The sequence below is a fragment of the Caretta caretta genome, chromosome 1, assembly GCF_965140235.1.
Source record: "Caretta caretta isolate rCarCar2 chromosome 1, rCarCar1.hap1, whole genome shotgun sequence".
Classification (NCBI taxonomy): domain Eukaryota; kingdom Metazoa; phylum Chordata; order Testudines; family Cheloniidae; genus Caretta; species Caretta caretta.
The window spans coordinates 336,842,235-336,855,289 of record NC_134206.1 but is presented as its reverse complement, the minus strand read 5'-3'; the positions used below and the strand labels follow the sequence as shown (position 1 = coordinate 336,855,289).

The 13,055-nt window shown below is 40.6% G+C and overlaps 1 protein-coding gene across 4 annotated transcripts in view; it reads left to right on the top strand.

Annotated features, from left to right (window-relative positions):
- Positions 1 to 13,055, top strand: part of LOC125630489 (semaphorin-3D) — a 199,755-nt gene that overhangs the window by 125,900 nt on the left and 60,800 nt on the right. For all 4 annotated transcript variants that reach the window (XM_075124521.1, XM_075124522.1, XM_075124520.1 and 1 more), the window contains 2 exons: positions 1,909 to 2,037; positions 9,524 to 9,666. In XM_075124521.1, the coding sequence (XP_074980622.1) occupies positions 1,909 to 2,037; positions 9,524 to 9,666 (272 nt within the window). The remainder of the gene's footprint in view (positions 1 to 1,908; positions 2,038 to 9,523; positions 9,667 to 13,055) is intronic.

Here is a 13,055-nt window from a genome sequence, read left to right as displayed (position 1 = left end):
TACCCTACGTAGGCATTTTTATACTATTATGTAGTTGCTCAAAGCTTTTTAATACATTTATTTTTAATAACATTGTTTAGCATCCATCCCTTTTTAAAAATTCTTGTCTACCAAAGCCTTTATAGGAAACAACAGGAACTTGGAATGCAGGATACCAAAGAATAAGTTAAGTGCTGAAAGCTTCTTGTCAACAGAGGTTAAGTGAGGATGGGCATTTTGTTTGAGTCTTTCAAATGTATCAATCATTGAAGGCCTGTCAGCTAGCAAACACTAATTATATCATCCATTCCTCATTTTGACATTTACCTTTCAGAATCCTTTGTCACTGCACAAAGGAGACATGCTGTCTGAAAGATGAATTTTAAAATATTTTTAGGGAGGATTACTTAGATAATAGTAATACTGATAAAATAGGTTTGTGTGGTTCATATTTATTCATGGGGGGGTTAGGTCTTATTTTTTAATATGTGTTTTTCTCTTTACAGAAGAAAATTCACATCAGTATTGTATAATATTAAAAATGCAGTTACTTTCAGCTTTGGATTTATCTGCTCAGAGATCACATAAAATGTTTTCACCCATGTCAGAATTTGAGTAAAGGGGCCTTTTATATGTGGTTTATGATTGCTGTTCAATTTGAAGTTCTGCCATTCATGTATGGATTACATGCATCATCATAGTTCTGTTGTTTCTTCTTACGGACACCAGAAATATGTCGTCATATGCAAATTTGTTATAAAAATCATTGTTGTTAAATCTAGCTCCTTATTTTGCAAGAATTAAAGAGCTATTGTGGAACGCACTGTGCACTGCAAAACTTCTACAGCAAGGTCTTTTTTGGCTTCTTTTCACAAAAGAGCTATGCTCTGAACACAAAGAGCAAACATTGTTCTGGTCTTCTGTGCTCCTTTAATTTTGTGCAGTGCTGAGGTGCCATGAAGGTAGCCACATATGCTCTAGGAATTATTTTGGGGAAATTCTATGGCCTGTGTAATACAGGAGGTTGGACTATTCAGGGGTAGGCAGCTGATGGCACGCGTGCCGAAGGCAGCGTGCGAGCTGATTTTCAGTGTCACTCACACTGCCTGGGTCCTAGCCACCAGTCCAGGGGGCGCTGCATTTTAATTTAATTGTAAATGAAGCTTCTTAAACATTTTAAAAACCTTATTTACTTTACATACAACAATAGTTTAGTTATATATTAAAGACTTCTAGAAAGAGACCGTCTAAAAACGTTAAAATGTATTACTGGCACGCGAAACCTTAAATTACAGTGAATAAATGAAGACTTGGCACACCACTTCTGAAAGCTTGCCGACCCCTAGACTATATGATCACAGTGGTCCCTTTGGGGCTTGGATTCTAAGAACCATACAGAAACCTAAGCAGGGGAATAAGCTGTAACTGCAATTGCAACTGGCACAGTGCAATACATGGAAATGATCTGGGACTTCCATTATACTTAACTCCAGTTTTGCTGTGAAGCAAATCATCATCACCTAACCCAGGCAAAGACGCTCATTTACTTTAACGTGATCAGGATTGGGTCTTGTATCAGAATTCATCATTACCAGTTTGCAGCATATGAAACACTAATCTGTATTAAATTATTTAGTTAGCATTTAGGAGCCTTTGAAAATTCTTCTTAAGTTTCATTGAAAGTCAATGGGATTCAGGCTCCTCAGTGCCTAAGTCACTTTTGATAATGGGACCTGGGCTCCAAAGTCACTGAGGCATATTTGAAAATGTTATCCTTTATGTTACATTACAGAGTCAAAGACTTGGATTTAAAAGAAAAGAATGGTGTAACATATGTATACTTTATTCATTTAACAACACAGGAATAAAATAAACCATATATACACCATGGTCTTGAAGAAAGCTTCACTATTTCTTTCTCATTTACAGATGCGTACCTCTATGCTGGAACAGCTTCTGATTTCCTTGGCAAAGATACAGCTTTAACACGTTCTCTAGGCCCTTCTGATGACCACCATTACATCAGAACTGACATTTCCGAACATTACTGGCTTAACGGTAGGACACTTAACATACGTTGCTGTTGACTGCATTGTCTCTGCTTTTTTGAAAGTTCAGAGGCCCGTTTTATTTAAACACATGTGTGTGTGTGTATATATAACCAGCATAAATAAAGTTGCATAGTTGGTTATTTCCATCTACAGTCTTTTAAAAGTAGAACAGAGAAAGTGCTGGAGAAATGTACCAGAGGGGAAAATACTGTAATGGAAGGGATTTGAAGTACAAGACCTAAGAGTTCTTTCCATCTCTAATCTATGAGTCTATATATAGCACAGTAGTTGGAAATAATTTCATGGCATAAGTGCTTCTAGTTTTTCAGTGTTGTTGGAATAATATTTTTTTTCACCAAACAGTTGCAATCATTTATTAAAAGCTGCTTCCTACAGCGCTCTGAAATGTCAGACTAGAAATTCCATCTATTAGGTAGGAGGTTTTCCCTCTTCCCTCCCCCCCCTCGGGGGAAAAATACCCCTGTGCTACTTCAAGGAGCAGTTTAAACTCACTATGAATGCTTTAAAACTGCTTCTTAAGTAACAGACTGCTTTTTCTTGCCCATTTAAAAACATTTTTAAAGTAATAAACCCTGTAAAAAAAATGGCCATATTTATACCCAGCCATCCTCAAACCACACACCGAGTGGCACAGAAAACTTCACCCACAATCCTAATGCCTTTCAATTAGAAGATGTGAAAGTGTCCCCTTTCGGCCATCAATTATCTTTAAAAATGTGACAACACTGGCCCCTGATGCAGCATGACCATGTGGCTATTATGGGTGAATTGTAAAGCCAGAGCCTCCTGACCGCAGGGGTAAATTGACTTTTCCACAGTTATCCTCTGAAAGGGATCATTGTGCCTGTTAACCCTTTAACAAGAGTATACTCTATTTTCTTTCACTCCTCTCTCTCCTCCCATGCAGATGCCTCACCTTTCTGTCCACTTCTGCCCATTCCCCTGTCCCAGTGTCTTTCCTGTGTAAAAAAGCCATATATATAACCACTAAAATATCCTTAGCGCTCCCCAGGCTGTAAAAGTGGGATCCTTCCAAACAAGTGGAGAATCTCATCTCCCTTAGGCCTTGCTGAGCTCCCTCTCTGCTGTCTCCTGCTTTCCTCCCTTGGCTGCCTCTCTACCAGTTCTGTCCCACCTCTCTTGCTGCATACCACTCCGCCAGCTGCTACACTTCCTGAGGGAGAAGGCAGGCCTGGCAGTGAAGGCAGGCAGGGCATATTCAGTTTGCAGTCCAGAGCAGGAGAGGGTTCCTAGAAAGTGAGGCAGGCCAGCTCAGGCCGGGACTGGCTCCTTTCAGGAATTTTGATGCAGCCTGCCCCCTCACCAGCCAGCTTAGAACCCTGGACAATGACCAGTACTTATGGCATAAAAATCCTTAGGATTAGCCAGTTTCCTAAGAGGTAAAGTATTATCATAGAAAAGATTTAATGTTGTTGTGGACTGATGAATTTAGTTGTTACCGTTCTAGCACAACTGTTAGTATGCATGGCACAGGCATATTAGAAGGTTCCATTTCTTGCCCAAAAGAACTGAGACCCAGATCCCTAAAGGTGTTTAAGCACCAATTAATGGGAACTAAACGCCTCAATACCTTTGGTGTTCTGTGCCTTACAACCTAACAGTCCAATCCTGCAAACACTTACCTACACCATTAATTTTCACTTGGGCTGTTCAATGGCATCAATAAGTTACCTCAGCGTGTGTGGTTAGGATTGGGCCCTAAACAGGCAAGGGAACAGTAACAGGGTGCAACATAAAGTGAAGAAATTGCGAGTTTTGTATGTGTTTTAGTTCTGAGGTTTTTTGTTTGGGTTTTTAGACCAGTTTTTTTTATTATTATTAATTTATTTTGTTTTCACTAAGAGGTAACGTATTTGTGAGAACGTTGTAAGGACAGTGTGCATTATATGAATATGGCTGAGTTTTAAAAAAACTTAGTTTCCTCGCCACAGCCTAACATACTATCTCATACCATATAAATAATGAAGCCCCCACCATCTTTGTCAGGTTTTTGCTCTCTTTCCAGCCGTATTTAAGGACTACGATTACAGTATGTCTGAAACTTGACACAGACAATTCATGCATTGTTCTACATTGAAATAAATAGAAACTAGCAGTTTTTAATGTTTTAAAAAGATTCTTTTAAGGCTGAGGAAATTCTAAATACTGTGATCAATTTTTGCACTAAGTACTGTAACATAATACTCAGTGCATCACTAGTATATTAAATAATACTAACAATCACATACCTTTTGTGCTTTCAGCAGATTTCGGTGCTAAGAAAATATTTACTTGATTCTAGGTTTAAAATCACTCCAGAACCTAAATTCACTATCCATTTACCAGGCATATGCTAGACCTCCAGGAATGGTTGTACATATTTAAGTAATTGTATAATTAGCAATAAATTACTTGCAGTGGTGACTCATATTTTACTTAGGATAAGTGAAAAATGTATGGCTTGGGGGGTTTTTTGAGTGCAGAGGGGGTTGTGCTATAATGCATGTTGGCATTTTAAGTTTTAATTTTTTAGTAAAAGGTTTCTGGAAGCAGTATTTTTCCTACCTGTGGAGGGAAAAAAACAATGCAGAAGGCAAAGATTTGTGGGACACCGTTAGGTCCTATGCAGTTCACTGCCTTCACATCCTACTCTTGACTGCATTAATAGCAGCCTTTCAGAAGAGGTGAGATGAATAAACCTTCAAACAGATTCACACCCACTCGGACTCTTACTCCTCCACAGAGTCCCACTGAAGTCCGGAACAGATTTACCATGAAACAAACCGTGCAGTGACACTGGGCCCCCAACGACACGGGGGCCCCCAAAATGCAGGACAAATCTAATCTGACAACTGCCCCTGAGTCCCAGCCGGCGGCACAGCAGGGCTTAGGCAGGCACGGTGGCCCCACGTCGCTCCTGGAAGCGGCCGGCTGCTGGCACGTCTCTGCATGCCCCTGGCGGGGGGAGGTGGCTCCGCACACTGCTTCTGCCCCGGGCTGCACACGGAGACCCGCTGTCCCCTTACCCCCAAGGGGTGCGCAGAGATGTGTCAGCCCCAGGGCTAAGGCAGCTTCCTGCCCTCTCTGCCTCCTTCCCTCTGTGCCGCGTTGCTCCCAGAAGCAGCCAGCGTGTCCCTGTGGCCCCTGGGGGAGGGGGTATCTCCACATGCTGCCCCCACCATGAGAGCCGACTCCACAGCTCCTGTTGGCTGGGAACTGCAGCCAACGGGAGCTGTGGGGGCAGCGCCTGAGGCAGCAGTGTGTGAGACCCTCTGCCCCTCTTCCTCCCCGCCTAGGGGCCGCTGCCACAGGGGTTTGAGTGCCGGTCGCTTTGGGAGCTGCGCCACCTGAGGTAAGCGCCGCCCCCCTTGCCTGCCTCCCACACCCCTGGCCCAGCCCAGAGCCTGCACTCTGCACCCAAACTTCCTCCCAGAGCCTGAACCCTCACCCCTCCCACACCCACCCCCCCGCCCCAGCCCAGATCCCTCACCCAGCACCCACACTCCCTCCCAGAGCCCAACCCCTCACCCCCCCACACACGCCAACCTCCTGCCCCAGCCCAGAGCCCGCTCCCACACCGAAACTTCCTCCCAGAGCCCGACCCCTCACCTCCTCCCACATCCCAACCCCCTGCCCCAGTCCAGAGACCGCACCCAGCACCCACGCTCCCTCCCAGAGCCTGACCCCCTCACTCCCTCCTGCACTCAACCTCCTGCCCCAATCAAGGTATCTCATTTTATTTTCATTTACTTCTCATTACTTATAATATAGGAAGAGGATGAAGAAAAGAAAGAATGAAAAACAGGGTGGGGGAAATAAGAGAAAATGTTCTTTTTCTTGGCTAACTAACGTTAACTAACTTCACTAACGTCAGTGAGCATGTAGGTCTATTCTCAGGATTGGGCCTTAGATTGAAGCTCTGTGGATCTGTCCTGCCCGAGCCAAGCAGATTCTTGACTAGATTGGCAGTGAAAAGGATTGTATGAGAATTGAAGGGTCCTATGGCAGTGTGCCTGAGCCATGCTGTCTTTGATCTGTCGACACACACATATACACCAAGCAACGGCACATTCCTCCCACTTGTCCAGGAAGTTAATGCCATTGTCAGAGTTAACGTCTCCCTGGATATCATTAACCTCTGGGGGTTTGTTCCACAATGTAGGACGCATGGGAAGCATGCATCACAGAGTGGCTGCCTCTATTCTATACCCATGCCCTCTAGAGGCCCAAAGTCATAGCGATGGTGCAGCATGTCTTCCACTAGCTCATGCTGGTTCAGATCTGTACCCTTCACTTCCCTGCTTGCTGGGCCTTTCCCACTCTTTTGATTCCCTCTGCATCCGGGCTTCATGAGTCTTAATATGACTTACTCAGTTGAATAAACTTTATTGAGCCTCTTGACCAATCGTATAATACTGGATTGGAGCATTTTTAAAGTAGGTAATCAGATACAACACCAGGGATATAGACTGCATTAGTGAACTTTCTATAATTTTATTGCTGCTCCCAGAAGGCCATTGGAGCAAATTACAAAAAGTTTATGCAATACCAGGATATACTGTATCATCTTTTACCAGGCCTTGCTCTCCCTTTATCATCTCAGTGCCTTATTATTTGCTTATACACACCCCAACAAATGAAATCTTTACAATCTTTCTATTGAAATTAGTCAGATTTTTGAATGAAGATAGACAACATGATTGATAATATAAACAATGATTTAAATTGCACAATTATGCCATTTGTTTCCTTTACAAAACATACAAAAACCCATGTCACAGCTGATTATAATTAGTTTTTCTATATAGTGTGAACAGGATACTAAAGATGAGAGGAAGATCTCACTTGTGGAAAAAATAACTGTTTTTTTGTGTGTGTCATTGTCATAAATATAAAGGGAAGGGTAACCACCTTTCTGTATACAGTGCTATAATATCCCTCCTGGCCAGAGGCAAAGTCCTTTTACCTGTAAAGGGTTAAGAAGCTCAGATAACCTGGCTAGCACCTAACCCAAAATGACCAATGAGGGGACAAGATACTTTCAAATCTGGAGGGGGGGGAAAGGCTTTTGTCTGTCTGTGTGCTATCTTTTCCGGGAACAAATCAAGAATGCAAGCCCTCCAACTCCTGTAAAGTTAGTAAGTAATCTAGATAGAAATGCGTTAGGTTTTCTTTGTTTTGACTTGTGAAATTCGCTGTGCTGTAGGAATGTGTATTCCTGTTTTTGTGTCTTTTTGTAATTTAAGGTTTTGCTTAGAGGGATTCTCTGTGTTTTGAATCTGACTGCCTGTAAGATTATCTTCCATTCTGATCTTAGAGTTGTTCTCTTATCTTTTTGTTTTTTGTTTTTTGTTCTTCTAATAAAGCTCTGATTTTTAAGAATCTGTTTGGGTTTTTTGGGTCTTAAAAATCCAAGGCTGGTTTGTGCTCATCTTGTTTATTCTCAAGCCTCCCCAGGAAAGGGGGTGTAAGGTTTTGGGGGGATATTTTGGGGAAATAGGAACTCCAAGTGGTTCTTTCCCTGTTCTTTGTCTAAATCACTTGGTGGTGGCAGCATACTTTCAAGGACAAGGCAAAGTTTGTGCCTTGGGAAAGTTTTTAACCTAAGCTGGTAAAAATAAGCTTAGGGGGTCTTTCATGTGGGTCCCCACATCTGTACCCTACAGTTCAGAGTGGGGAGGGAACTCTGACAGTCATGGTCTGTTTATTCCGTTGATTTCTGTGTCTTTGTCTGTGTATGCTTACCTTTTCCAGTTTATTTGTTTGGATGCAACTTTCAACTTTAATGCTTTCAATTGTGAATTTAAGTCCTTAAGTATTGTATTACTTAAGTATTCCTGTTCCTTTATTTACTTTGTTTGAGATTGTTTTAAATCTGTCCCAAAAACTGATATGTGTGCATTTGTTTTGGGGTTCCATTTGGCAAGTAAACCAGTAAAATTGTAATAAAAAAAATTAGAATTCAGAGTTTAGCTCTGCAGATGTGGATTTTTTTAAAAAAAATCTGATGGTAATAAGGATGTTGTCAAGGTATTTTTCAGAATTTGCTATTTGTTTATTTGTAACTAGCTTTATATGCTGAAAGCCACCTTGGAGCTTATTAATGCATTTATTAATGGCTAGGCCTGGGATTTTCAGAAGAGCCTGAAAGGGGCTGAGTGGGAGTTGGGTGCCTAACTTCCTTAGGCTGATTTGAAAATCCTAGTCTAAATGATCTACAGCATCATTACAATTTTACACTGACATGTAACTCCATGGAGTCACACCAGTGTGAATCTGGAGTAATACAATAGTTATTCTGGCCCATACATTTTGCTCTCTGGCATCAATTTGCATTCTAAGAATTTAAACAAACATATTTAAATACAGATCAATTAACTTCTTATGGAGGCAGAAGAAAATATCATTCCCTACAAACCACCAGTTCACTCCTCACTCACCCAACATCTTCTAGTCCTCGTTTTGCCCCTCTTTATGATGTTCCTTGACGACATCCTGTGAGGGCCAGAGATACTATGCTCTGTCTGACCAGCCTGGGAAATGAATTCCAGAGTCAAGGGCCTACTCCCACTGACTTAGTCTGATCACTGGCCCACCTCTTGTTCAGTGCAAAGGAAAGTTATCTTGAGTGCTCCCAGAGGATCTCAGTCATGGTGGCAGATCACAAGAGCATCTTAAAGAAATTTCCCTAAATATTTCCCCCTCTATCTGTGTATTTGAGTTTTGTTGTTTGTTGTTGCTATGCTAGCTAAGGTGTCTGGCATTTCGTTAATTTCTGATTTGAGCGCACAAGCAAAGTGAAAATGCCAAGTTATTAAACCTTTGAAAATGAGACTGTAGAGCAGAACAGGGACATATGAACCAATTGTCTTGGCAAGACAATCTCAACACTGTTGACTTAGTAAGGCCATCCTAGCACATGTGCATAGGAAACTATTGTCTTAGTACAGCTGTTATTAATATCTGAGCTTGAGTCATGCAAACAAATTGAGGTTATATTGCTCCCTTGCATACGGCCTCTTGTAACGTTTGTGGTTTCCTATATCCCTGGACTACTACTAAGTGCTGCCATTTTTAAATTAAATAACTGTGTAACATAGTGTGTGATTTTGGAAAACCTGCTTAGCAGGAAACAGGGTAACACAAGCAGCAAATCAGCTGTATCATAGGTATGGGTTTTGGATCTAAAAACCTTGGCATTAACCCTGTAAACTCACAATGGCAGCCAATTATGCCAATGCAGTGTTCTGCAGCAGAATACATCCTGAAGAATAAAAGCTACCCTATTAGATATAAATACTTTGGGGGTCAATACAGTCTTATGACTAGACTTCCCTCAGATATGCTTATGATGACTCGTTGATTTCACCGTGATCTGCTTCATGGACACAAACGCAGAATCTTGGTCTCAAGTAGAAGGGATTTTTTAAAATACTTTAATAATTTGTTTTTGTTTTGGGGGTTTCTTTTAGGAGCAAAATTTATTGGAACCTACCCCATCCCGGACACATACAATCCAGATGACGACAAAATCTATTTCTTTTTCCGAGAAATATCGCAAGATAGCAGTACGTCTGACAAAGCGATCCTTTCCCGAGTTGGAAGAATTTGTAAGGTGAGAAATGTACATTCTTTTTTTTCTCTCTTTTTTTAAAAAAAGTAAACTTTAATTTGTTTCTTTAAGAAATCTCAGTTTTGTCCAGGAAGGAAATAACCTCACGCATATAACCGTCTGAGTAATGTGCAATAACATGGATTACTAATGATGTCTAAAATTCACTTGCCTTAACTTGAAAACTAGGCTTGATACTTAGTAAGTCATCATATTTTTGGAAACATAATATTTTCATAATCGATAATGATGCATCTAAATAGCAATTGATTAATCTTAAGCTACTTTGTGGTGAGAACCTTTGTTTTGCTGTCTCGATTAAGGCTAAATCCTAAGCATCTGTGCAAAGTCAGAGTACATGGGCCTTTTGTATGGGGTGTGCACTGGCTTAAGGGGAAAATAGAATCTCCGCTGAGGTGGGGAGCATCAGTGTATCGCCCCCACAAGTATTACTAACAGTGTCTTTTTTGTTCTGTGTTTGCACCATGCCTGGCTTATGATTAGGGCCCCTAGATGCTACAATAATAGAAATAATAAATAATAGTAATAACGACCTGTACGCTACTTTAGCTGATGTGTTCTCTGTAGCCTTTCCTTTTCTCAGCCGTTACTGTAATCCATAACCCTGTAGCGATAGATGTTGTTACTGCTGATGCTCTGTGTTCCAAATGCAGTATTTTTGTGATCAGGTCCATGGATTTATGAAACTTTGGTAATGATTAGAAAAGCTGGGCTTTTTGAAAAAAGTATGGACCAGGTCATTAGAAATTGTGGTTTTGATTACGTTTCCATGCAGTGGCCAAAGTCATGTTGGAAACGTGAGGAACTCCAATGTCACACCGGAACGGTTTAGTTTCTTTATCATGTTTTAGAATAGTCTCGATGTCCGTATGTTATTATACTTTAAAAACATTATGCTTTGATTATGAAATGGCCCAAGTCTCAGCAAAAACCCTGTATGTAGTAATCTCAGAGGTAAATGTACTGCATTTCTATGGTACAATTGTACAGCTTTCTTCATTTGCTGGTATTCTGTAGCGTGTTGCCTGATGCATTAGTTAGCACTACTGACAGTGGGCATTAGGTTCCTAAGAAGGACCCTTGAGGAAAAAAAAAATTAACTGCAAGACTTCTTGATTCAGAAAGAGAAATGGATAGGAAAAAATGAACTAGAAAGACATGCAGGCACAAGAGAACAAAGAACTGGACACACGTGTGTGGATGCCTACCCAGAATTGTTCTTCTATCTACGAAGAGTCACAACTGAGACTTCAGTGACCAGTGGGTCTACAAATTTTCAGTCCTGGGTCTACAAATGTTTGCAACAAACTGAGCAACCAGTTCACTGTAGCAGTTCATGTTTAGCCAAACAAGAGAACGGGCAAGCTTCGGTTGGGTTTTTCACAGCAGTATGATTAATGAAACACTGACAAGGCAAACAAATATAATTTACTACTAGATGTGGCTTTTGCTGATTATGAAAGTACTTAATGCATTAGGGGGAAAATGGTTAGGTGGAATCTGGAAAGCCAAGGCACAGAGAGATTATATTAAACTAAGATGCATTAATAGTAGACCTCCAGCTTCTACTGAGAAAAAGGACAGATAAGATATCTTAATAAAAGCAAATGTATTGTAAAGAGACCCTAATGACCAGTCCTAATTGAGTCTCAAATGAGACCAAGTTTCTAGGGTAGTGGTGTTGTAGGAAATGTCTTGAGCTTTGTTTTCATTTTGCCAATCAAATGAACATTATAGGAGAACTTCGAAATAGAACTTGCATTTTATTATATACATATGTAACTCCCAACACTGGGAGCGATGAACACGTGTAGTAATGTGTACATACACCAAAATACAGATGGTTGCTAGACTTACGGGACCAGATATTCCAAAATGCTCAGCAGCCACAGTTGGTATCCAGTTCTCAAAACAGCTCAGCCTCCAGCAGCTCCTGTTAAACACACTGAGTGGGAGCTAACAGGTGAGGAGCATTTTGAAAAATCTGGCTGCTTCATTTAAGGACCTAAATAGGAAGTGCTGGGTGCAGAACTCTCTTGAAAAATCTGATTTGCACTGTTTCTGCATGTGTCTTGATTATGCTTATTGTAGTATAAATGTAGTACAAATGGGTAAAGCATAAATTCCTGACATCTGGTTCAATTGTGTTTTCTCTGACCTGCAGTGCCAAATCTGGTCAGCTTAATTCTCTATGCCTGCAGGCATAGGTGTCCATATCTATAGTTAAAACCAACCATGAGTAATTTAGTGTGGTTGAAAGTTCTACTTGTCCTGCAGCATTACTTGATAATAAGCTTCAACTAATCTAGACAATTTTCCTTAAATTCGAGCTTGTGTCTTCCTTCCACCATGTCCACAGCAACACAACATACTGCTATATGTCAGAAGACCAGGAACTATTTAAATGATCTGCTTGGTGCGTGTAATTCCAATTTCTTTGACTGGAGCTTCACCACTCTGCCTCACTGTTCTCTAAGGCTCTTCCTACACTTTGGTGTTAGAGGTACATGCTGAAATTAGAATAGGCAGTAAAAACACAAAAAGACTTGTGTGTTTAATATAACAGGTTAGTCAGTAGAGCCTACTCTTTAACTAGTATTCATTGGTTGAACAATATAGTCTCACACTGATCCTCTCCCTTAGGGAAGTCTTCTCTGGAGAGCATTCCCCTTTCCCAGCTATTTCTAGACCTAAAAGATTACAATATCTCACTTAAAGTTCTTTGCCCAGAGTCAAACAGTTGTCGCTTGCCCTGTTCAGAAGACTGTTCTTATATTTACTATCTTAAAGCATGCTTTGCAATAACACAGCCACCAAAGCATTAAAAAGTGGTCATTTAGGTTTACGTCACTTGCCTTCTGTATATCACCAGGGGATATAATTATAAACTGGGAGGAAGTGCTTTCAACAGTCACTTGCAGACTAAAATGTATAATTTATCACGACAAATGGCATTTCCTATTTTTGGTTTTAAGGAAAAAAAAAGGTATCGTCAGCTTATCTGCAGTACCTGGAATTTCTTGTTCTGATTAGGGAAAACAGAATGTTCCCACTAATATCAAGTGTAACGTGGTTAATTGTTTGCTTTCGTTCAAGGTAGGATTATTTGCAAAAAGCAAAAATCAGGCTTAAAGATTAATCCTATCTGGATTTTTATGTATTTTTTTAAAATATAGAAAATGTATTACACTTTGTAGGAACTTTTTCCCATTGATGTCACAAGACCATATCCTCAGCCAGTGTAAATTATTATAGTTTCATTGACCTCAAATCAATTTGCACCATTTACACCAGCTGACAGTATGGCCCATATATTAGACATTCAGGATCAGATTTTGAAAACTAGTGCTGTTTCTGAAAACTGTCACCTT